The sequence below is a fragment of the Mirounga angustirostris genome, unplaced genomic scaffold (assembly GCF_029215605.1).
Source record: "Mirounga angustirostris isolate CCGP_5_RB_7025 unplaced genomic scaffold, mMirAng1.0.hap1 SCAF_16, whole genome shotgun sequence".
NCBI classification, from domain to species: domain Eukaryota; kingdom Metazoa; phylum Chordata; class Mammalia; order Carnivora; family Phocidae; genus Mirounga; species Mirounga angustirostris.
Genome location: NW_026991724.1, coordinates 57,231,155 through 57,255,313, shown reverse-complemented (window position 1 = coordinate 57,255,313; position 24,159 = coordinate 57,231,155). Strand labels below are relative to the sequence as shown.

Genomic DNA, 24,159 nt, shown 5'->3' with positions numbered 1-24,159 from the left:
AGGGCGGGTGGGATCAGGGGCTGGGCTTCGGGTGGGGGCCAGCCGCTGGGTGCGGGTCGGAACGAGGGGCGCCCCCAAGCCCCACGGAGCCCCCCTTCCCCCGCAGGAGCTGCCGCCTCCGTGGATGTTGGATGTTGATTCCCAGAAGCCCCCCAAGGGGAAATGGTCAACACCGCCCTTCGACCCGCGCTTCCCCAACCAGAACCAGACCCAAAACTGCTACCAGAACTTCCTGGGTGAGACCTTGCGGGCCAGTTTAGGGGCAGGGGGTGAGACAGGGGAGGCAGGAAGGGGAGCACCCCACCTGAAAATGGGAAGGTCTGGGACCCGCCTTGGCGGCGGAGACCGTTGGGGTGGAAAGGGGTGGGGGGAGAACCACGGTCCGCAGGGGCGGGGCCTACCCGGCAGGGGCGGGGCCTAGTGTGGAGGGGGCGGGACCGAGTCCTGGAGGGAGGGAGAGGCGGGGCCTGGCCTGGAGGGCCGTGACCCAGTCCTGGAGGGGCGGGGCCTGGCCTGGAGTGGGTGAGCCGACCATGGTGGGGTGGGGCCTGCCGGGAGTGGGCGGGGCCTGGTCTGGGGGCGGGGACCTAGTTCTGGAGGGGCGGGGCGAGGGAGGGAGAGGCAGGGCCTGGCCGGGGGTGGGCGGGGCCTGGTCTGGAGGGCCCGGACCGAGTTCTGGAGGGGCGGGGCGAGGGAGGGAGAGGCAGGGCCTGGCCGGGAGTGGGCGGGGCCTGGTCTGGAGGGCCCGGACCGAGTTCTGGAGGGGCGGGGCGAGGGAGGGAGAGGCAGGGCCTGGCCGGGGGTGGGCGGGGCTTGGTCTGGAGCGCGTGAGCCGACCACGGTAGACCGGGGTCTGGCCGTGGAGGGACGGGGCCTGGAGGGGAGGGGCGGGATTGAGTCGTGGAGGGCGAGGGGACGGAGGGCGTGGGACCATCACTGGGGGCGGGAGCAAGGGGCGGTGCTAGGCCGGGAGGGGCGGGGCGGGGCCGCAGAGCCACCCCGCCGGCCCTCCCGGCCCCACCCTGCAGACTACCACCGCTGCGTCAAGAGAATGAACCGCCGCGGGAAGAGCGCGCAGCCCTGCCAGTATTACTTCCGCGTGTTCCACTCGCTGTGCCCCATGAGCTGGGTGAGCAGGCTTGGGGGCGCCGGCGGCCGGCCGGCCGGGGCGAGGGTGGAGGGTCCCGTGTAGCTGAATCGGCGCCCTCTGCCTCCCCTCCCGCCACTCCCCCGCCACCAGGTGCAGCGCTGGACCCAACAGATCCAGGACGGGACCTTCGCGGGCAAAATCTGACGGCCTGAGTGCCGCTCCTCCGAAGGATCAGCGCTCTGACCGCACATCCTGGCGTGTCGCGGAGACCCGGCCCCGGCTATCCACTCCCCAGTCTGTGAGCCACCAATAAATCTCTGTTGCTGCTATTTCTGCCTCATATCTGGCGTGGGGGCTGGAGAAGTCCTTCCTGTGTCAGTGCCCTGCAGCTAACACTACTGGTTCTGATGAGGAGGGGGCAGGGATGGAGGGAGGATCGTCAGTCTCTGGGCAGGATCGAGCCCAGCCCCTCCTGCCCCCGTTCCAGTGCCTCCAGCGGGCAGCGGCCGCCCGCCCAGGCTCCGTGGAGGACAGCACTTGCCCACGAGGGTGCTCCTGACTGTCCATCCCCACGCCTGGTGCGCCCTTCATCTCCTCCCTCAGGATCTTCGCCTCTTACCTCCGCAGACTCCTTTGGGACTTGCATTCCCAAGTTCTGGGGGGTTGTTTGGTTGTGTACCCCCCAGCGCTGACCCCAACCCTCCCTCCCCAGCTCCGGACCCGTCCCCAGCTCTTCACCACTCTCCATCACTCCCCTGCCCCTGTCTGACTCCATTTCCCTCCAAGTACACCCCGGTCTCACCCCGCGCGCCCCTCCCAACAGTCTTCTGCACGCCTGGCCTCGGCCTTCCAGCACCGTCCCCAGCCCGAGCAGTCTCCTCCGTGGGTCTCCATAGATACCTGTCACGTCAGTTTCTCCAGGATGCTCCTCCAGGACATCTGAGCTCCTGTCTGGATAATTCTTTGCTCCTGCCCCATCCAGGCGCTAGGCCTGCCTTCAGCCAGCCTCAGAGGTGGCAACACTGAGATTCATTCTGATTCCAAATGCCCCTTGAAATGTCACCTGTCTAACCCTCCCACCCGCACCCTGGCCAAGGCTGAGGAGTGACCTCTAACAAGCACAGAGCCCTGGGATTCTAGCCTGGCCTAAGTCCTGAGCAGGGGGAGGACTGGATCCCACTGTTTCTCCTGAAGCTGTATGTTTCCTGGGACAGGCTGGACCCACACTCTGCCTGAAGTAGTCTCAAGAGGCCTGTTCAATCCCGGGGTTCAAAGGTGGCTATTACTAATCATAACAACTGAACAAGCCTCTGGACCTGTGTGCACCTCAGTTTCCCCAGTTTTTAACCCAGATGGTGCAGAGTCCCATTACCAGGAGAGGTGTGATGATGGGAAGGGCTGAGCGGACTCAGGGGAGGACTGGCTCTATTCTGCTCCTCGCTCCTCCCGCCCTCCTTGATGACCATCCCCTCGCATACCCTCCACACTGCCCTCATCACCCCACCCAGGGCACACCCCAGACGTCCCATCTGCTGGGGTGGCTGCACCCAGATACCTTGCCCCAGGACTCCCTCTTTCCAACCACAGCCTGAGAGGCAGGAGGGCAAGTGAGGGTGCAGGGTGTGCTGAGAGCTGCAGGAAGGGCTGTCCTGCTCTGGTGGCGGTGCGGCTGGATCAAGGAAGGGACACAGGCAAGGCAGCTCTGAGTCACCGCGTGGGGCTGACGGGTGTCTGACAGTCGGGTCACCCAGGTAGCCTCTGCCAGCCTCTTGACCTCACTCAGGGTACCAGGGCCTGGAGTGCACTCTACCCCGTTGCCCAGGAGCCACTCCCAGCCGTCCTCCTTCTTTCCATCTTTGGCCCAGGATCCTCCCCACCATCATCCCTCTACCACTTCTGGAACTTTTTTTTTTTTTTTTTAAGATTTTATTTTGGGGAGAGAGTGTGTGCTTGTGCAAGCTGGGGGAGGGACCGAGGGAGAGGGAGCAGACTCCCCGCTGACCACGGAGCCCCACCCTGAGATCATGACCTGAGCCGAAATCAAGAGTTGGACGCTTAACTGACTGAGCCACCCAGGTGCCCCATTCTGGAACATTCTTTACACTCTGCCACCACAGTCCTACGGATGCCTGAGCCGGAGGCGGGGTCTGCGCCAGCATCACAGTAAACTCCCAGGCCCTGAACACCGGTTCCGCTGCTCCTCTACCAGCTCCTCGGAAGCAGCCTCCCAGGCCGCGCGCCTGGTTCCCCGCCCCTCCCCCCACTCTGCACCCCTGCTCGCCTCACCACCCCCTTCCCCACCTCCCCCTCTTCCTCCAGTGCCATCCCCTCGACCTCAGGCCCTCTCTCCTCCTCCCGTCTCTGCAGACCCTCAGCCAGCTCCTTCCCTCTCTGCAGAGGCTCAGTCAGGTGCTTCCCCCTCAGAATCAGCTGCCCTTCGAGGCACCTACTCTCCCTCTCCTCCCCTCCCCCCCCCCAGAAGCCCTGCGGCCCAGCTCCAGCCTCCTCTCTCTGGTGTCTGCCTTTGTCAGAGCCTGAAGAACTCTGAGAAACGGTTCAAGCCCCAGCTGCACAGCGTACCAGCCCTGTGGCCCCAGACAAATTCCCTAAGCCCCCTGCCCCATGGTCTTTTCATCCCAAATGCGGCGATGACAACACGTGGACTTCGTAGGGCTATTGGGGAGGATGATGCTGTGAGTTACGGGTTACAATCCTCTAGCCTGGTGTTCTCAGGGCGTGGGGGGGGGGAGGGCTCTGTGTCAGCAATTCGAGGGACTCAGAATCAGCGTGGCGGTTCGATGCTGGCGCCCCACGCCACGCTGGACGGTGGGAGTGACGGATCGATAGCCAGCTGCCCTCCTCCATCAGCAGCTCCAGGATGGCCAGCCCGTCAACAGGGACCTGGAGCTGCCGGAAGCATCTGGTCAACGCCATGTGCATGCAAAAGGGTCAGAGAGCGCCCCCAAGGAGACACATGGCCCAGGATTGGGGTGCCCGGCCTGGATGGCACTCTTGGCTCTGCTGCAGTCCCAGCCGCCAGAGGCAAGGAGAGAGCTGGGGAGGGGGGAGCAGAGCGCAGACCTCGCCCTGTGAGCTGCAATTATTCCGTTTCCTGCAGCTCCTTCTTTCCTTCACCACCCAGGTCTTCCCTGTGCCCTCGCTCAGGCTGCCTGCCGCGGGTCTGATGGGGCTCCAGCCCCTCCCCCGACCCTCACGCTCCCCTCCCCCGGGCCTGAGCCACCAGGGGGAGCTCCCGATGCCAAGCCCGGCTCCCGCCCCGCCCCCCCGGGTCCTGACACTTCACTGGCCACAGCTTGAGCTCCTTGCACTTCCCTGCCGTGGTGGGGGCCGTTTTCTCGGGGCTCAGGGCGGAAACTGGCAGCAAGGTGGGTGCCCGCAGGCCATTTGTAAAGGGGGGAACCCTGGGAGCACTGTCATGAAGGCTGGGCAGCGTCAGGGCCACGGTTCCTGCCCTGGAGGTCTTCCCTCCCCACCCCCTTGTCGTCCAGCCCAGTGACTCTCAGCAGGGGTGGCTTTGGCCCCAGGGGGACACTGGGCAGTGTGTGGAAACCCCTTTGTCACAACTGGTGCTCCTCATCCTACAACAGAATTAGCTGGCTCCAGGCAGCGGCCGTGCCAAGGGTGAGACCCTGACCATCGGTTTCTGATCTTTGTTTCTGGGGTTCGAGACACTCTTGAGAATCTGATGAAGGCTTCAAACCCTCTCCCCTGAGAAGAACACGCAGACGCACATTTAACATAGAATTTTCGGAGGTTCTCGTAACCCTCAGTGGCCGTCTGGGAGGAGAATCCTGCCTAGAAGCCACGGTGAAGGCGCCTGCACGCCCGTCCGTGTAGAGGCCCCCTTCTTTCTGGACGACGCCCTCCCTCTGCGTCCTCTTCTCCCTCGTCTTTAACAGGAGGGAGAAACCTAGCAGGGGAAGTAGGAGTTGCAGGGAAGAGACACACTCTCACTCTCTCCTTCTGAAAGGAAGTGGGCTCTCTGTAAATGAAAGGAATTTCAAGTAAAACGATTACAGCTCTGCATGGTCCCCCCTCAGGTGGTCCCCCCTCCCTGCCCCACCCCGTCCTCAGCTCCCCCAGCCCCACCTGACCCTCAGGCATGGGTGAGGCCTCAGGGCCAAGGAGGAAAACAGTGCCCCCAGGCCCCCCCCCCTCACTGGTCTTGTTAGCTGTCTGCATTTCTTGCATTTCTTCTGCACCACGGGGGCGGAGGTGACAATGAAGAGGGATGGCAGGGTCCCCACTGACCTGAATCCTGAGCAGCTTGAGAAGGTTCATCGCCCTGGTCCCATAGAGCTGGGCCGACCAACAGGACTCGGACGAGGGTGCGGGGCAGCTGACTTCGGAGGGGCAGCCGGCCCCGTGTGACCCTGGGCGAGTCCCTCTGCTTGCTGGACCTGTTACCTTGTCTGAACGACAGGGAGCGTCCCCTCCCACGTGAGTACAGCTCCGGAAGCACTCTTCAGAAGCCTGGTTCTCTGTCCTCCGCCATCCTCAGGGGCATCCTGCGGACCCTTCACCCTTCCAAAGCTCGTAGGCCCCCAAAGCCTGGGCCGCCTCCCCCGGCCTGGTCTCCCCAGCAGGGCTGAGAGTCTCACCCCGCTGACAAACATCCCCTCAAAACATCAATCAAAATGAAAAGCTACAAAGGGCACTGCTTATAACAAGGTTTTAATAAAATAAAAAGTTCAAGTGCTTCCAATCCCCCAACATACCCCATTCTGGTGTGGGGGAGGGGAGGGACCCCCCACACCCCAGTAGCACCAGGGATAGCACCATGAGAAAGATGAGGTCGCATCCGGCCTCCCTGAGACCCACGGGCTGGTGAGGACGTGTCCCAGACATCCCCCCCCAGCCTGCCCCCCACCTCGGACAGTCGCAGAGCTGAGAGCAAGCCCACTCGCCTCCGTAGCGCAGTCTCCAGGCAGTGCCACCCCCAGGTCAGTTCTGCCTCCTCCTGAGACCTGGGCTTCTGGGGAGACGCCATGGGGTGGCCCCCACCCCTTATGGCTTTGCTCCCTGGGCAGGAGGTGGGAAGGGAAGGGAACGGCTCCAGCAGTCCTGAGGCTGGAGTTGGGGTGGGAGGGCAGCAGCGGCCAGGGCACCCTGCTGGGGTGGGGGTGGCTCAGGGGTCAGCAGTCACAAAGGGTCAGGGGTCAGAGCCCTGGGTGTCTCCAAACCAACCCAGCCCCGGGCAGAACTGTGCTGGGGCCAAGGGCCAGCTCCCTCCCAGAGGCCCAGCGGCTCCTTCTAGAGGTCAGTGAGTCCCCGAGAACTTGGGGCTCGGGGGCAGGGGGGACGAGGAGGGACTCCTTCCTCTCTGGCCTGGGGCCTTCCCTGTCCAGCCCATCATGGCCCGTCACCGTTGACATCCAGGTCAATGGAGCCGTGGCTGACCACCAGCCTCAGGCGCTTGGGTGGGGAGAAGGGGGCGAAGGCAAGGGCCTGCTTGGGGATGGGGGCAGGGCCTGGGGTCCCGGCAGGCGCAGGGGCAGCGGGTGGGGCCGGGGCCACACGGCTCAGGTCCACACGCACCACGTAAGGCAGCCCATAGCGCCGGGCCCAGTGCCAGTCCTGCTGCGGGGCCCAGTGGGCGCGGGGGGCCGGGCCCAGGGCCACCAGGGCCTCTGCACGCAGGCAGCAGTGGGGACCACAGCCTCCCCACCGGTGCAAGGAGATGCGGGCGGTGCGGAGAACGGGGGCCGCTGGGGCCCGCCGGGGCTGGAGGCGCCGGCGCCTCCGGGGGCGCACCCGGAGCTGGGGCTGAGGCAGCCACTGGAGCCAGAGGGGCGAGGCGTCAAGGCGGGCACTGCAGGGCAGGGGGCGCCTGGGCTGGCAGGTGGCTACGGAGGCCGGGGGGAGCGGGGAGAAAGGAGTGTGAGCAGGGCCTCCGGCAGGGACCCGAGGGCGGGAGGCGGCGGGAACAGACAAGGGCTTGGGCCTGGGGCGGGGCTCACCACAGAATGGGTCCCGGCGCAGCGGGGAGAGGTGGGCACAGGCCCTCAGGCCCAGTGGACCCTGCCGGCCACCGCCATCCAGGCCCTGCTGCAGCCTCCGCTTGGTCTCCCGGAGCTCGTACTTGTCCAGGGGCCGAGGGGGCAGGGGTGCGCGGGGCCGGAGGCGGAAGGCTCCTTCACCTTTCCTGGTTGGGGGGGCCGGGAGGGAGAGAGAAGGGAGCGGGCCCTGAGGAAGCACTTCCGGGTCCACCGCAGGGCCCTCTGGCTGCTGCTCTCCTCCCCAGGACCCCTCCCGGGTGCCTCACCTCTCACACGTGTAGCATTCACAGTGCTCATTCTTCTCACCAAAGAAGCCCTCCCCGTAGAAGCAGGTCACCTCATCCCCCGGCTCAATGTCCCGAAGCACCTTCACGCAGGCCGCGTTCCCATCTGCGGGCACAAACTGGGGGCCCGGCTGCTCAGCGGCCTGTCCTGGGGGCGCCTGGCCAAGTGCACTCCCAGGGACGGGGACGGGGACAGGGACGGGCAGTGCAGGCGCAAACAGGGGGCCTGGCGGCCTGTCCTGGGGGCTGCCGGGCTCCACCCCGCCCCGCCAAGTGCACTCCCAGGGACGGGGACGGGGACAGGGACGGGCAGTGCAGACGCAAACAGGGGGCCCGGCTGCTCAGCGGCCTGTCCTGGGGGCTGCCGGGCTCCACCCCGCCCCGCCAAGTGCACTCCCAGGGACGGGGACGGGGACAGGGACGGGCAGTGCAGACGCAAACAGGGGGCCCGGCTGCTCAGCGGCCTGTCCTGGGGGCTGCCGGGCTCCACCCCGCCTGGCCAAGTGCACTCCCAGGGACGGGGACTGGGGACAGGGATGGGCAGGGCAGGCGCAAACAGGGGGCCCAGCTGCTCAGCGGCCTGTCCTGGGGGCTGCCGGGCTCCACCCCGCCTGGCCAAGTGCACTCCCAGGGATGGGGACGGGGACAGGGACGGGCAGGGCAGGCGCAAACAGGGGGCCTAGCGGCCTGTCCTGGGGGCTGCTGGGCTCCACCCCGCCCCGCCAAGTGCACTCCCAGGGACGGGGACGGGGACAGGGACGGGCAGTGCAGACGCAAACAGGGGGCCCGGCTGCTCAGCGGCCTGTCCTGGGGGCTGCCGGGCTCCACCCCGCCTGGCCAAGTGCACTCCCAGGGACGGGGACGGGGACAGGGACGGGCAGGGCAGACGCAAACAGGGGGCCCAGCTGCTCAGCGGCCTGTCCTGGGGGCTGCCGGGCTCCACCCCGCCTGGCCAAGTGCACTCCCAGGGCCTGGGACCAGGACAGGGATGGGCAGGGGCTGGGCCCCCGGGAGGCCACCTCTCTGCACACACTCCCGTACCTCCCGCCCAGTTGCTGGCCTCCACCCTCCCTGCAGGACGATGATCTAACTGGCCCCTGGCAGTGTTAGCAGCCCGCACTGCCTGCCCCCTCCGGCACTCTTCCTCCGCCCCCTCTGACCCGCCACAGCCCACCCCCCACTCCCCACCAGCCTGCACCCTGGCGGCCAGGTCCAAGCTCTGGCCGCTCCCTTCCCATGCCCGTCCACTCTGCAGCTCCAGTCTGGGACGGCTGCCCCACCGGCCACTCCTGCCCCTGCCTCTGCCCCCTGCCCCCGCCTCCTACCTTCTGCCCCACCCCCGGGAGGAGTGGGACTCCCATGGGTCCCTGCACTCCAGCCTGACACACACGTAGGTAGGGGTGGCTCTCACCACCGCCTGCCTGATCCCAGGCCAGCTTGCTGGAGCCTCTGTGTGCAGGGTCTTGCGTCTTTGTCCTCTCTATTCCCCTGGACTCTCACCCAGTTACACAGCAGGTCACACATCAGGTCACACGCCAGCCTCTGGCCCCTCTCCTTCCTGCCAAGCCTCTAGCTCCTCAGCTGCCAGACCATCTCAAAACCCAGCCCCATTATTCACCCAGGAGGAGCGTCCATGGCAGACTTGAGCTCCTCTGTGGCACGCGAGGCCAGAGTCACCATGCCGGGCCCGTCTCCAGGAGGCCCTCCACTGAGACATATCCGTCTGGGATGCCCTGACACGCCTCGGTTTTCCTTCAACACCTAGGAAAATCCTAGTCCTCCTCCAGCGCCTGGCTCTGGCAGGACTTCTGGACAGCCTCCCTGCTCCACATGGTGCCTGGCTCCTGGGCCCTCAGGTGGCTGCCACCCGCCTCACGACAGGGCCGTGTTTTCTGTCCTACCCTGCACGTTTCCCACCCCCAAAGCCACGTCACGGCCTGCAATCACAGAGCACAGGAACCATGGGTATGTGCTTCACCTCTGTAGCAGGAGGCCAGTGGAGAGGAGTGAACGCAGCTGGGGGCTGCTGGAGCCAGGACTCGAACCAGTTCTAACCCCGAAGCCCCAGTGCCGAACCCCCACCACACCTCAGGGCTCCACACTTGGCAGGATGCGCACTTCCCGAGACAGCTTTCTCACACTCCACACAAAACACACAGTGGTCCCCCCAAAACGCTGCCTCCCCAGCTCACTCCCTCTGCCTGGAAGCCCAGCCTCCCAGAGCCTCGTGCTCTGGGGCTCCCCCTGGCCCCACTCTGGTGGCACGGATTGGCAGGGTCCTGCCACCTGGGCCTCCTGCCTCCTGCTGTGGCCAGGGGGCATCTCCACGTCAGGCCTGGGGCTCCAGGTGCAGGGGCACTTTCTGTCTCCCCATCACCACACTCCCCCCTGCAAGTGGCACAGCCAGGACCCTGGCCGAGGCCCCCCCCAAACTCTCTGATAGACTCTGATAGCTGCAGGCACAAACTGGGTTGTGGCCGGGGTGGGGGACTCTGGGCACTTTCTGGCTAGTCACTGACCCAAATGCCCCTCTCCGGGGCCCCCTTGTTTCCCCCATGCCCACTCCTGAGGGGGGGGGGGCGCCCAAGTCTCACCTTGCAGTTGGGTTTGCAGTCTGGAGCATCAAGGAGAGGGCGGGGGAGAGAAGAGACTCAGGTGAGCGGAGGGCTGGGCAGAGGAGAGCGGGGGGCCACCCCTCCATGCCTCCCCCCCACCTGCCCTGCCCCCACCCCCACCATGGTTTATGAAGGCCGCGGGGCCCAGCCACAGCTGCGCACTGCGTTTTCGGGTGGAGTACATGATGCTGAAGTCGTTCTCCCCGGCCCTCAGCAGCCCCTCGTCGGCCTCCCGCAGCTCCGCGATGCAGCCCACCAGGAGTTCCAGCTTCTCGTTCTTCTTCCTGCCAAGAGGCCAGGCCGTAGGTCTGTGAGCAGTGCCTCCCATCACCGCCTCGGCTGACAGGGGTCTCTGGGGGCTGGGGCACCAGGCCTCCTGCAGGCCGCTGCTGGCCACTGTGGTCCTCCTCCCAGATTTCTCAGATCCACCCACCTTCCTGGGGCACTTCCTGGATCCTGCATCCTCCAGGACAGGATGGCGCCCAGACAGGACACCATGTGGACCCAGGCACCCCTCCTGCTGTCCTCTCGCCCTGGGATCCTCCTCCAGCCCCCACTTGTGCGAGGCCCAAGGGCTCCTTCGCCTGCACTCCCCATGAGCCCCAGTAACTCCCCGCAAGCTGCTATCCAGCCCGCCCCCGCCACGCTTCGGCAGACCCTCTGGTGGGCCTCTGCTTAGGCCCGGTTCCCAAGAATACTCAAAATTCCCTTGTGGCTGATGAAGCACCAAGGAACTGAGGTCAGTACCTGTGTGTGTACTCAGCTACCACCTGCCTTCTGTCTACACTGTGAGCGGCCGGCAGGGTCCATCCTGCTCACTGTCCTGTCCCTTCCCCAGCAGTGGGTGCTAGGCCCCACTGGCACCAAGGGATGCCTGCCCCACTGGCCACTCCTGCCCCTGCCTCCTGAGCACAAACGGTACTTCCTTAGCAGGCCCTGGAACCCTGGGGTCCCATAGGTTCCCATCCCCCATCAGGGCTGCTGTAGGCGAAGAGGGTCTGTGAGCTCCGCCCCCTTACCAAGCTCTGGTAGACACAATCTTGGCTCCATTTGTCTCCATGGAATAGCGTGTACAGGGCAGGATGATAAAGCCGCTTTCAGGCAGGAAGGCTCGGAGGTAGCGATAGATCTGGGGGAGGTGAGGGGGTGGGCGGGGTGAGGAGCTGGGGCAGGGTCGTCCTCGGCCCTCTCTCTCCTGGGTCCTAGTCCTGCTCTGCCACTGACTTGCTGTGTGGTCTTGGGGGACTCACTTCCCCTCTTGGGGGCTCAGTTTCTTCATCTGTCAAATGGAGAGGTTGTACTCCATCTCAGAGGACCCCCGACTCTCCTCTCCTTGGATTCTCTGAGCCTCGTCTCAGATGGTCCCAACGGCTAGGAAGTTAGGGAGTCTGGGGCGGGGAACTTCATCGAGGGGTCTGGAGCCTGGGGCTCCAGACGTTCTGCCTGGCAGGGTGGAGGACCCAGGACAGGCCGAGGTGACAGGGAGGACGCGTGGACTGAGGGTGGGGGAAGGGAAGGGCGCCCTCACGTGGGTCTTGAGGGCAGCCTCCTGCCGCGGGCCCCGGCTCTGGAAGTAGTGGGCCATCCAGCCTCCCAGCGTCAGGGCCCGGTACGCAGCCTCCAGGTCCCGCTGCCTCAGGAAGGCCTCCAGCGCTGAGCGCAGGTGGTGCTGTCGCCGCAGGGGGGGCACGGGGCTGGGGGAGAGGGCACGCCTGGGTCCCAGGGCCTTGGCCTATTCCCTCCGGGCCTTCCCGGGCCCCGCCCCCACCCCCACTCGGGGCTGCAGGGGCCGTGGAGGAAGGGAAGGGGTCCCCGCGGAGCCCTCGGCCCACCCTGTCCCAGGCCGCCTCACCTGACGTTCATCTTATGGGTGCGGAAGCCGAGGTAGGGGTCCAGGACAAGGCTGGTGGCAAGGTCGTCATTCTCACACAGCTCTCTGGCTGTCACTCTGTCAGGTCCCATGGTGCCCCACGGACCATGCTGCCTCTGGCCCAGAGTGGAGGGCGCAATGGAGGGGCAGGGGCAGCGCCCCGGGACTCCCACTTCTGAGCTGCCGAGGATTTGGCAAGCCTTTCGGTCTCCAGTCTCATCTACAAACCAGGGAGTAAAGGCAGGCTGACTTCACAGGGCTCTCAGCGAAGACGGATGCAACAAGTACTTCCGACAGTGGGGAAGCCCCCCAAAGAAACGTCAGTCACCGTCATGAGGATCTTCATGCTCTGGAGCACAGACACCAATCCCCCAAGCCCACACGACCACCTGCTGAGCACACCCACACACTCACACGTAGGTTCCCTCATGTCCCCACGCGCGCGCGTGCGTGCGGGCACACACACACACAAACACACACACACACACAGGGGCGCACGCACGCACAGTCCCTACTGGCCCAGGCAAGGCTGATTAATTGGCAGTCGGGGATAACCCTAAAGGCTTAGCCCTGCAGGAGGTGGGAGTCGGGGGAATCCATCTCCACCTCCAGCCCTCACCAAGGAAAAATCCAAGGCTTCCCACCCGCTAGGACTGACTGTTCCTCCACCCACCCCCATGCTTGTTGGCCTCAGCCTCCACCTCCCTCCTGTCCCTCCCATCCTCCCCAACCCCCCAAGCAGCCCTTGGGAATCATCAGGAGGCTCTGGGTGCAGCCCCAGGCAGCCTGGAGGGGGGTGAGGGGAGGGAGAGCAGAGGACGGATCCCAGCACCTGCTCCCTCTCCAAGGATTCTGGGGGAGGGGGGGCTCAGAGGACAAAGCGGGGAAGGGGAGAGAGAAAAGGAATGATATGGAGAAGCAGAACAGGTCTATAAAAAGGGGAGAAAGAAGGGAATTAGCAAAAGGAAACAAAACAAGACCCCTAACCCTGACTACGGAGGGCCTGCTGGGCATCCAGACCTTGGTGCTTCAGGGAGAGTCCATAGGGGATGGCAGGGAAGGGGGAGCAGAAGACGGATCAGCAGCTAGAGCTGGGGGGAAAGGGGTTCTAGAAAAGACAGGAAGGCTGGGGATAAAGAGGGGGCGCTGCGAGAGGGCGCCGGGACAGAGCGGAAGCTGCAGAGAGGCATGTGGGGAAAGACAAAATACACAGACTGCACAGAGGGGAGCTGGGCAGGGAGAAGGGCCGGGGGTGCCTGCTGGACACAGAGCACGGCGGAAGGCCTGGGGGTCACGGATGACCCCACCGAAGCCAGAGTGGAGACCTGGGGTCGACGGTAGGTCCTGAGGAGGTGGAGGGGGGCCTAGGGGTCCATAGCCGGGCTTGGAGAAGCAGAGAAGGGGCAAGTCCTGCGCGTGCAGGGAGGAGCGAGCCTGGGGTCCAGGTAGGGACCTGGGCAGGCACTGAGGGTCCAGGAGCGGGGGCTGAGGTCCGCGGGGCGACACTGGGGAAGCAGACAGGGGCCTGGCAGGCAGCGAGAGTGCAGGGGAAGGGCCTGAGGTCCAGGGAGGGGAGTAGAGTCAGAGGGCGACCCGAGGGGTCCGCTCAGGCCCGGGAGTGCGGGGAGGGGCCTGGGTGAGGAAGCACAGGGAAGGGGCTGGGCGCCCGGGGCAGCCTGAGGCCCGCCGAAGGGCCGGGAGACGTGGGCGCCTGGACACGAGGAGGGGCCGGGCGGGGCGGGGGACGGTCGGGGCTGGGGGCGACCGGGAGCCAAGGCGGCGCGGGCTGGGGGCCGAGAGGGGACTCAGAGGTCGGGCCCCGCGCCGCCCCTCACCCGCTTCTCCTCCTCCTCCTCCTCCTCAGGCACCCGCGCCGCCGCCGCCACCACCTCCCACTGCCTGCTCCAGCTCTCGTCAGACACGGTCGCCGCTCCTCCCGTCTGCGCCGCCGGGCCCGCCCCGCCGCGGCCATCGGGAGCTCCCATTGGCCGAAGCCGCCGCCACTCCTCAGTGGCTGCGGCGCTCACGCCGCTCCCATTGGCCGAGTCCGCTCGGCCCCTCCCCGCCTGCCCTCCCGTTCGTGCCCCTATGAAACCCCGCTCCGCCGGCGCCGCTGCCAAGCGCCGCCGACTGCGGCTAATGGCTCCTGTTGCTGTCATTCCACCGCTGCCATGGAGACTTGCCCCGCCCACCGCTCGGAGTCGACGCCCTCATTGGCCGAGAGCGTCGAGGCTCCAGGCTAAACTCGGGTTTGGGTCAGGTTATTCGGGTCCAAGTGGAAAGGGGGCGGGCTCAGCCGGCTCCACAGCGCGCGCGTGATTGGCTGGCCCTGGAATGGCTCGTCCTTCCATAGGCTAAGGCCTCCGCCCGTCACCGTAGAGTCGCGACTGGCCCATTCTCTTTCTCCGGTGAAACCTTCGCGAACCGCGGGGAGAAAGCTGGGGCGGGCGCGAGGGGTGGGTGCGCGGGCGCCTCCGTCGACCCCGCCCGGCCTGCCGTTGCCAAGGAGACAAAAGTTTATTGACAGTCCTGCCCAGCTACAAAGGGCGCCTCGCTCTTCCTCTCTGCTCGACGACCTTCTCCGCCCCACGGACCCCGGTTAATTTCGGGAGCACCCACGGGAGCTCTGCGGGTGAACGGGTCGCAAAGGAGGAGCCCGGGAAGCGGGGCCTTTGGAGAAGGCTCCCACGGGGCAGCCCCCTCCCCCAGTTGGGATCACCAACCTGCTCCAATCCTGGAGGCATCCATAATTAGCAATTCGTCGTAATTACGCCCAGAATAATAAGCTCCGCGCTTGGAGCAGGCGGTCTTTGTTTTGCTCAGTGCTGTGCATCACGGTGCGCTTCGAACAATGCCTGGCACGGAGTAGGTGCTTCCTTAATGTGTACTGAATGAATGAATGAATGAATGACCCGCCAGTGAGGATGAAGCGGGCAGTTTCTGCGTCGCTCTGTGGACGGAAGGAAGTGGCTTGCCCTCTCTGGCCCTCAGATTAGCGTTTGTAAAACAAGGATCACACTGGTCCCTCTCTGAGGGTTTCTCCTTAACACCCTCCTGGGTGTCTTCAATAGCGCTTCCAGCATCCCCACCCCCATCTCTGTTTATGCTGTTCCTTCCCCAGCTGGGACTACCCCCTCTGAGACTGCTCTCCCCAACCGAGGTACCCTCTACAGCCCCCCAGTAAGGATGGCCACAGCTCCAGAGGACAGCAACGGCCAGCAAGCAGAGAGGACTCCAAAAACTGAGCTCTCTGGCAAAGTCCAAAGTCCTATCAGTATGTCTGAATCTTAGAAGCGCATTCCTTATGTACACCCTCGAGAAACACTCGCAGATGTGAGCAGAAAGATAAGCTCCCAACAGTGTTTGCAGTGATGAGAAAACAAAAAACAAAAAACTGGAAACGGCTTAAATGTCCATCACATGAAGAATGGATAAATGGATCGTGACGTACTCATACAGGGGAACACCATACAGCAGTGAAAGGGAATGAACCAGCATTCCGGATATCAACCTGGACAACCGCAAAGCATGTTGCTGGTTGTGGAAGTCCGCATAGTTGAGTGCGGGAAGTTTTAAAGCACAAAACACAAGGGTTGTGTGTGGATGCGTGTCTTAAATGTGTATAAACATGCATTGGCGTGACAAAAGTAGGCGCAAGGCCCTACCGCTGACCCCTGCAGGTGGGACGGAAGGAATGCAATCAGGAAGCCACACAGGACATTGATATTTGCACTTTTTTTTGTAAGCCCAGAGGTGGAAATCATGAGTTCGCTATATTCACTATCTGTTGTTTTTCTATGCGTCAAAAGATTTCTTAATATGAATAAAAATTTGACCTGCCGGGTGCCTGGGTGGCTCAGGTTATGATCCCAGAGTCCCACCTCAGGCTCCCTGCTCAGCGTGGAGTCTGCCTCACTGCCCCTCCCCCGGCTCGTGCACTCTCTCTCGTGCTCTCTTCTCTCACTGTTTCTCAAATAAATAAATAAAATCTTGGGGGGAAAAAATTGACCTGCCAATGCCACTGCCAGGGTTTTATTCGAAGGAAATAACTGACAAGTGTTAAGATATTTATATATAAAGATGTTTGCCTCAGTGTTGTTTAAAACACAGAAAAATAGAAAGAGCCTTAATGTCCAACAATAGAAGATTGGTTGGATCACTTAGAGCAAATCCACCAGATGGAATAACGACAATGCCTAACAGTTACTGAGCTCTTAGCACAGGCCAGTGATTTTGCAAATAGCCCTGCGGGGAATGGGCTGTTGTGACCCCCATTGTACAGATGAGCAAAGTGAGGCTTACAGAGGGGATTGAACAGGCCATCAGACACCAGGTTTACTCTCAAACTCTGGGCTGTGGCGCCCAGATAGCATCCAGCGGGTTCTCAATCTCAGATGGCATAGCAAGGGGCACCCCAGAGAAGGCCTGAAACTTGGACACATGCTATAACATAGATGGACCTTGCAAACATGCCAGGTAAAAGGAGTCAGACACAAAAATTCACCTATGGAATTATTCCATTTCTTTTTTCCTTTTTTTTAAAGATTTTATTTATTTATTTTAGAGAGCATGCGTTCAGCGGGGGGTGGGGGGTGCGGGACAGAGGGAGAGAATCTCAAGCCTACTCCCCACGAGTGTGGAGCCCCATTTGGGGCTCGATCTCACGACCCTGAGATCATGACCTGGGCGGAAATCAAGAGTCGGATGCTTAACCAACTGAGTCTCCCCCCTCCCCAGGCACCTGGGAATGATTCCATTTCCAAGAATTTTCCAGAATAGGTAAATCCATATACACAGAAAGCAGATTCATGATTGCCAGGGGCTGGAGACGGGGAGGTGGGGAGGGACTAATAATAGGTATGGGGTTTCCTTTTTGGATGAAGAGGTTCTGGAACTAGAGAATGGTGATGTTGCAGAACATCGTGAATGTACATAAAGCCATTGAATTGTATACTTCAAAATGGTTAAAAGGGTAAATTTGATGTTAAGTATATTTTACTACTGAAAGAGAGAGAGAGAGAGAGAAATAATCATCTGGGGAATATAGTGAAAATATAGATTCTAAGTCTCAGCCTCCAAAAAGCCCGGTTGAGTATTTAATAATAAATCATTTTATTTTATTTTATTTTTTAGATAATTATTCTTTTTTTAAGGTATTTATTTATTTATTTATTTATTTATTTATTTGATATATAGAGAGAGACAGCAAGAGCGGGAACACAAGCAGGAGTGGGAGAGGGGGAAGCAGGCTCCCCACTGAGCAGGGAGCCCGATGCGGGGCTCAATCCCAGTACCCTGGGATCATGACCTGAGCCGAAGGCAGGCGCCTAACGACTGAGCCACCCAGGCGCCCCTAATAATTAATCATTTTAGGACAGTGCTGCCCAAGTGTAGCCTGTGTCCCCGCAGCTTCAAGCAGGATCACATGGGTGCTTGGTGGGAATGAAGAATTTTGGGCCACATCCCAGAATTCCGGAATCAGAATCACCCAGACTAGTGGTTGGAATGCTCTGGAATGCTTGAGAAGCAGGCCATAGAGAATACCTTTGCAGGTGGCTTCTTCAGACTACACATTCACAGGCTGGAGGGATGTTGTGGGCTTAGTAACTCCCAAAACTTGTTATAAGACCATAAATTCAGGATGACCATATTTTGAGGGGAAAGGGATATGTATATATAAATTACATGATTGGGGACAAGGATGTGGAGAAAAGGGGACCCTTGTGTCTGCTGATGGGAATGTAAGTTGGTGTAGCCGCTATGGAAAATGGTATGGTGTCTCCTTAAGAAATTAGAAATAGAAATGCCATATCATCCAGCAATCCCATTTCTGGATATATACCAAAAGAAAATGGTCACTATTGCAAAGAGATATCTGCTCTCTCGTGTTTACTGCAGCATTATTCACAACGGCCAAGATGTGGAAACCATCTGAGTGTCTGTCGATGGGTCGATGACAAAATGTTGGGTATGTATGCATGATAGAATATTATTCATCTGTGAGGAAGAAGGAAATCCTGCCATTTGCAACTATATGGAAGAAGCTGGAGGCCATGCTGCTGAATGAGATAAGATAGAGAAAAACAAATACTGCACAAACTCCCATGTATGTGGAATCTTAAAAAAAGGTTGAACTCATGGAAGCAGAGAGCGGGAAGGTGGTTACCAGGGGTTGGGGAAGGAAGGCGAGATGTCAGACAAGGGTACACACTTAGAGTTATGAGATGAATGAATGGCCAGAGTTAACAATACTGTATTGTATACTTGAAGTTTGCTAAGAGAGTAGATCATAACACACACACACACACAAAGGGTAACTGTGAGGTGAGGGATGTGTTAATTAGCTTCATTGTGGTGATCATTTCACAGTGTGTATGTATATTAAGCCATTACACTGTGTACTTTATTTTTTTTTTAGATTTATTTATTTGTCAGAGAGAGAGAGAGAGCACAAGCAGGGGGAGTGGCAGGCAGAGGGAGAAGCAGGCTCCCCCCTGAGTAGGGAGCCTGATGTGGGGCTTGATCCCAGGACCCCGGTATCATGACCTGAGCTGAAGGCGGACGCTTAACCGGCTAAGCCACCCAGGTACCCCTACTGTATACTTCAAATATATAAAATTTTGTTTGTAAATCGTACCCCAATAAAGCTGGGAAAAAATAAATGGTTGTGGGGGAAACTGTCTCTCTGTTTTCATGTATGACTTGTGTAATGACCAAACGTATATAATAAAAGAATAAAATATAAGTATTACATACCGTGTGTTAGTTTATAAACACCTATATCCACATACATACTTACGTATACGTACGCACGTAACTCTATCTATATCATCATCATCATGCTCAAAGTTCAGCAATGAATTCACACCTTGGTGGTCAGCCTCCAAGATGACCCCCAGTGACCATCACCCCTACGAGGCTTCATCACCTTGTGCATGTCCTTCCACTCTGAATAGGGCTGATCTGGTGCCATTTGAAGGACAGGGCAAACATGATGGCATGCCCAAGGCCAGCTCACCAAGGACATGATGGCTTCCATCCTTGCTGTCTCTGGGATCACTCCTCTGGGGGAACTCGGCAACAGTCTGAGAGGTCATCAAGGCCACCTCATGGAGAAGGCCATGTGGCAAGGAACCAAAGCTTTGTGCCAACAGCCGGAGAAGAACTGAGGCTTCCTGCCAAGAGTCTGAGTGTCACGTGAGTGAGCCACCCTGGAAACAATCCTTCTATCTCCAGACTGTGCCCCAAACGACATCTTGATTATAACTGGAAGAGCAACCCCAAGCCAGAGCGAGCCACCTAAGCTGCTCCTGAATTCTGGACACACAGAACCAGTGTGAGATGACAAATTCTTATTGTTTTGTGCCACTACAGTTAATTGATAGGCATCTGGATTAAAATCCAACATCCTAGGGGCGCCTGGGTGGCTCAGTTGGTTGAGCGACTGCCTTCGGCTCAGGTCATGATCCTGGAGTCCCTGGATCGAGTCCCGCATCGGGCTCCCTGCTCGGCGGGGAGTCTGCTTCTCTCTCTCCCTCTGCCCCTCCCCCTCCCCCTGCTCCTGCTCGTTCTTTCATGCTCTCTCTCTCAAATACATAAATAAAATATTTATCAAAAAAAAAATCCAACATCCCTCCACCATTATTCCTCTGATCTTAATTATTAACTACTCTGAATTGCTCACTCCCTTACAATCCCATTGGCCTCCTTGCTGGAAGCAAGGCCCTTCCTTGCTGTCCTCTCTGCTAGGAAATCTGCCTCCAACTATCCACAGAGCTCCCTCTCCCACCTGCTTTAGGTGTTTGCTCAAATGTCACTTCCTCAAGGTGACCTTCCCTAAGGGCCCTGGCTGGAGGAGCCCAACTACCCCAGCCATCCCCTTACTCTGCTCTGTTGCCTCATAGCCCCAGAATCAGGTACATAATAATCTGTGGGTCCCAGAGCAAAATGAAAATGCAGAGTCTTTGTTCAAAAACGGCTAAGAATTTCAAGATGGTAACAGCAGAGCATTAAACCAATGTAAGGCCCTGAGCCTACAGAGCTCCCACACCTACAAAACTGGTATTACATAGCACCAACCCCTGCCTGACATTATATGTCTCCTTGTTTATTGTCCTCCCCAGCTAGGACAGAAGCTCTAAGAGGGCAGGGACCCTTGTTTTGTTCACGGCTGAGTTTCCAACATCAAGGGCAGTGCCTGGCGCATCGCTGACATTTGCCAAAGATTTAATGAATGATTAAACAAAGAACAATGAAAGCAGCCTGACCCTGAAGGACAGAGAAGGCCCTCAGAAAAGGACTATTACCCATGGAATGGGAGAATATTTTTGCCAATCATATATCTGATAAAAGATTTGTAATCTAGAATATAAGTCGGGGCACCTGGTTGGCTCAGTGGGTGGAGCGTGCAACTCTTAATCTCAGGGTTGTGATCCCGGGGTTGGCTGTAGAGATTACTTAAAGATGAAACCTTAAAAAAAAAGGGCGCCTGGGTGGCTCAGATGGTTGAGCGTCTGCCTTCGGCTCAGGTCATAATCCCAGGGTCCTGGGATCGAGTCCCACGTCGGGCTCCCGGCTCAGCGGGGAGCCTGCTTCTCCCTCTGACCCTCTCCCCTCTCATGCTGTTTCTCTCTCGCTCGCTCTCTAAAAAAAATAAATAAAATCTTAAAAAAAAAAAAAACCTTAAAAAAAAGGGAGGGGGTGACTGGGTGGCTCAGTCGGTTAAGCATCTGATCTTGATTTTGGCTCAGGGCATGATCTCAGCATCCGTGACATTGAGCCCCACATCAGGCTCTGCACTGGGCATGGAGCTTGCTTGGGATTCTCTCTCTCCCCGAGCTCTGTCTCTCTTTCTATTAAAAAAAGAAAGAAAGAGGGTGGCTCAGTTGGTTAAGGGTCTGACTTCAGCTCAGGTCATGATCTCGGGGTCCTGGGGTCAAGCCCCACATCAGGCTCCTTGCTCAGAGAGGACCCTGCTTCTCCTCCTCCCTCTGTGCCTCCCCACACTCATGCTCTCTGTCTCTCAAATAAATAAAATCTTAAAGAAAGAAAGAAAGAAAAACTTGTACATGAATGTTTATCACAGCATTATTCGTAATAGCCAAAAGGTGCCACTGACCCAAACATCTACAAATGATAAATGAGTAAACAAAACGTGTAAAGGAAATGGCAACACAGGCTGAAACGTAGATGAAACTTGAAAACATTTTGAAAGTGAAATAAGCCAGACACACACACATGAAAATATTGTGTGATTCCACTAACATGAGGCACCTGGAAGAGTCAAATTTATAGAGACAGAAAGTGGGGTGGTGGCTGCCAGGGGCTGAGGGAGGGGAAATGGGGAGTTATTAGTTAATGGGTAAAAAGTTTCTGTTTGAGATGATGAGAAAGATCTGGAGATGCACAATGGGGATGGTCGCACAACAGTGTGAGTGCGCTTAATGCTGCCGAATTGTACGCTTAAAATTGGTTAAAAGGGTAACATTTAAATGGATAAAGAAGACGTGGTATGTATATACAATGGAATATTATGCAGCCATCAAAAGGAATGAGATCTTGCCATTTGCAATGACGTGGATGGAACTGGAGGGTATTATGTTGAGCAAAATAAGTCAAACAGAGAAAGACATGTATCATATGACCTCACTGATATGAGGAATTCTTAATTGCAGGAAACAAACTGAGGGTTGCTGGAGTGGGGGTGGGTGGGAGGGATGGGGTGACTGGGTGATAGACACTGGGGAGGGTATGTGCTCTGGTAAGCGCTGTGAATTGTGCAAGACTGTTGAATCTCAGATCTGTACCTCTGAAACAAATAATGCAATATATGTTAAGAAAAAAAAAAAGAAGAAGAAGAAGGTAGCGGGAGGGGAAGAATGAAGCGGGGGAAATCGGAGGGGTAGACGAACCATGAGAGACGATGGACTCTGAAAAACAAACTGAGGGTTCTAGAGGGGAGGGGGGTGGGAGGATGGGTTAGCCTGGTGGTGGGTATTGAGGAGGGCACATTCTGCATGGAGCACTGGGTGTTATGCACAAACAATGAATCATGGAACACTTCATCTAAAACTAATGATGTAACGTATGGGGATTAACATAAGAATAAAAAAAGGGGTAACATTTATGTTATGTATATTTTACCACAATAAAAAAATATAGAGAAAATTCATGTTAATGTTGAAACACTGAAAGCTTTTTATTTGAAATCAGGAACAAGACAGGGATATCCCCTTACCACTGCATTCAACGCTGTTCTGAAGACATAGCCATTGTAGTGAGGCAAGAAAAAGAAAAAAAAAAAGGTGTAAGAATTGAAAAGAAAGAAACAAAACTGCCATTAATCACAGATATGATTATGTACCTAGAAGATCCAAAAGAAGCTCCTGATAAAATATCAGAATTAAGGATGGAATTCAGCAAGGCTCTGGATACAAAATCAATATACAAACATCAATTGCGTATCTTTTTATCTGTGTGTTGGGGGTCCCCGAAGCCCCCCAGATGTTTGGAAATTCACTAGGACTTATAGAGCTCAGCATAGAGTTGTATTTGTGGCTAAGCCTTATTACAGCAAATGGAGAGGGGAAAAGTCACAGGCCGAGACTGGAGGATTCATAGGCAGGTTTCCTCATGCTCTCTCCCTTCACGAGGATCACACAGAGCTCACTCTTTCCCCAAACAAAAATGCAACAAAATGTGGGGCACCTGGATGGCTCAGCTGGTTGAGCATCCGACTCTTGGTTTCGGCTCAGGTCATGATCTCAGGGTCGTGAGATGGAGCCCTGAGTTGGGCTCCACGGTGGGCATGGAATCTGCTTGAGATTCTCTCCCGCTCCCTCTGCCCCTCCCCCTGCTCACATGCTCTTGCTTTCACTCTCTCTAAAATAAAAAAAAAAATAAATCTTTTAAAAAAATGCAACAGGGCGCCTGGGTGGCTCAGTCGTTAAGCGTCTGCCTTCGGCTCAGGTCATGATCCCGGGATCCCGGGATCGAGTCCCACATCGGGCTCCCTGCTCGGCAGGAAGCCTGCTTCTCCCTCTCCCACTCCCCCTGCTTGTATTCCTGCTCTCGCTATCTCTCTCTGTCAAATAAATAAAATCTTTAAAAAAAAAAAAAGCAACAAAGGGACGCCTGGGTGGCTCAGTTGGTTGGGCGTGTGCCTTCGGCTCAGGTCATCCCAGGGTCCTGGGATCGAGTCCTGCATCAAGCTCCTTGCTCAGCAGGGAGCCTGCTTCTCCCTCTGCCTTTGCCTGCAGCTCCCCACTTGTACTGTCTGTCTCTCTCTGTCAAATAAATAAATAAAATCTTAAAAAAAAATGCAGCAAAATATGTGTGATGTTTTTGCCCAAGGGAGCCCATTAGAAACTCAGCACCCAAGGTTTTTGTTTGTTTGTTTGTTTGTTTTTTAAGAGTGAGGGAACACAAGCAAGGGGAGTGAGAGAGGGAGAAGCAGGCTCCCCGCAGAGCAGGGAGCCCAATGCAGGGCTCGATCCCAGGACACTGGGACATGACCTGAGCCAAAGGCAGATGCTTAACGACTGAGCCACCCAGGCGCCCCAGCACCCAAGGTTTTTATTGATGACTGATCATATAGATACTGTCGGCCTTGCATGCACCAAAATTCCAGACTCCCAGAAGGAAAACAGGCATTCAGCATTAACCACAGGGTTTGCACAAACAATCCAGGCACAGTGAGCCACTCAGAATAGTTCAACAGCCAAGTCCCCAGACACAAGACAAACGCAAACCTTGCAACCACGATAGCTGAATCAGATCTGCTATGTTAACCATTTTCTGTACAACTAACAAAGTTCTAAAATAAAAATTAAATAAATATGGCTTACAATAGTATTTATAAATATCCAGCAAGGGGGAATAAATCTAATGAAAGATACACAAAACTTCTTCAAGAAAATTCTGTAAAACCTCATTGGGAGACCTTAAAGAAGATCTAAAACAGGGAGATATATACTATGTTCATGGACTGGGAATGAGAAGGGAGATGGGGGGATGGGAGATTTACAGAGAATGAAAATATGGGAAAGAACCAAACTTTAGAATCAGACAGACCTGTGCTCTGGTCCCAGCTCGTCCGCTCAGTAGCTGAGTGATATTGGGCAGGCATGGTAGCCAAGGTGGATCTCCCTTGAAGAAAGAACTTAATCAGCTGTGAAGAGTGCCTTTGGAGGACAGTGGTACTGACAAGTCCTATTTTGTTTGGATCAAGGTCATGTTCTTTTCTGGCAGCCCCCAACCATGACTAAGCATCGTGGGTGGG

At 57.8% G+C, this 24,159-nt stretch overlaps 2 protein-coding genes across 12 annotated transcripts in view; one reads left to right on the top strand and one right to left on the bottom strand.

Annotated features, from left to right (window-relative positions):
* Positions 1–15,775, top strand: part of LOC123841666 (cytochrome c oxidase subunit 6B2-like) — a 25,493-nt gene extending 9,718 nt beyond the window's left edge. For 2 of the 8 annotated variants that reach the window (XM_045892321.3, XM_064580511.1), the window contains exons 2-4: positions 107–236; positions 1,029–1,129; positions 1,241–2,076. In XM_045892321.3, the coding sequence (XP_045748277.1) occupies positions 125–236; positions 1,029–1,129; positions 1,241–1,294 (267 nt within the window). In that variant the 5' untranslated portion in view covers positions 107–124 and the 3' untranslated portion in view covers positions 1,295–2,076. Of the gene's footprint in view, positions 1–106; positions 369–1,028; positions 1,130–1,192; positions 2,087–15,000 lie in introns of those variants that run through there. The other 6 variants (XM_064580507.1, XM_064580508.1, XR_010408020.1 and 3 more) reach the window with 5 other exon arrangements.
* Positions 5,768–24,159, bottom strand: KMT5C (lysine methyltransferase 5C). Of its 4 annotated transcripts, XM_064580539.1 has the most exons (9): positions 23,952–24,150; positions 11,862–12,099; positions 11,538–11,703; positions 11,029–11,138; positions 10,130–10,293; positions 9,989–10,008; positions 7,377–7,513; positions 7,072–7,256; positions 5,768–6,957 (listed from the first exon to the last, which is right to left on the bottom strand). In XM_064580539.1, the coding sequence occupies exons 1-9, from the start codon at positions 24,004–24,006 to the stop codon at positions 6,464–6,466; spliced, it is 1,569 nt and encodes a 522-aa protein (XP_064436609.1). In that variant the 5' UTR covers positions 24,007–24,150; the 3' UTR covers positions 5,768–6,463. The 4 variants fall into 4 exon arrangements, with proteins under 4 accessions (XP_064436609.1, XP_064436608.1, XP_064436610.1 ...); XM_064580538.1 differs by having other exon boundaries at positions 5,768–7,256; positions 23,952–24,159; XM_064580540.1 differs by lacking the exon at positions 23,952–24,150 and adding an exon at positions 13,715–13,843 and having other exon boundaries at positions 5,768–7,256.

Excerpts from the sequence above, each read along its gene's own strand:
- KMT5C (XM_064580538.1), bottom strand. The coding sequence starts at position 24,006 with ATGCCTGCCCAATATCACTCAGCTACTGAGCGGACGAGCTGGGACCAG. Across the intron at positions 12,100-23,951 it reads GAGCTGGGACCAGAGCACAG|ATGAGACTGGAGACCGAAAG; the intron begins GTCTGTCTGATT and ends CCTGGTTTGTAG. Across the intron at positions 10,009-10,129 it reads CGCGGCCTTCATAAACCATG|ACTGCAAACCCAACTGCAAG; the intron begins GTGGGGGTGGGG and ends TTGATGCTCCAG.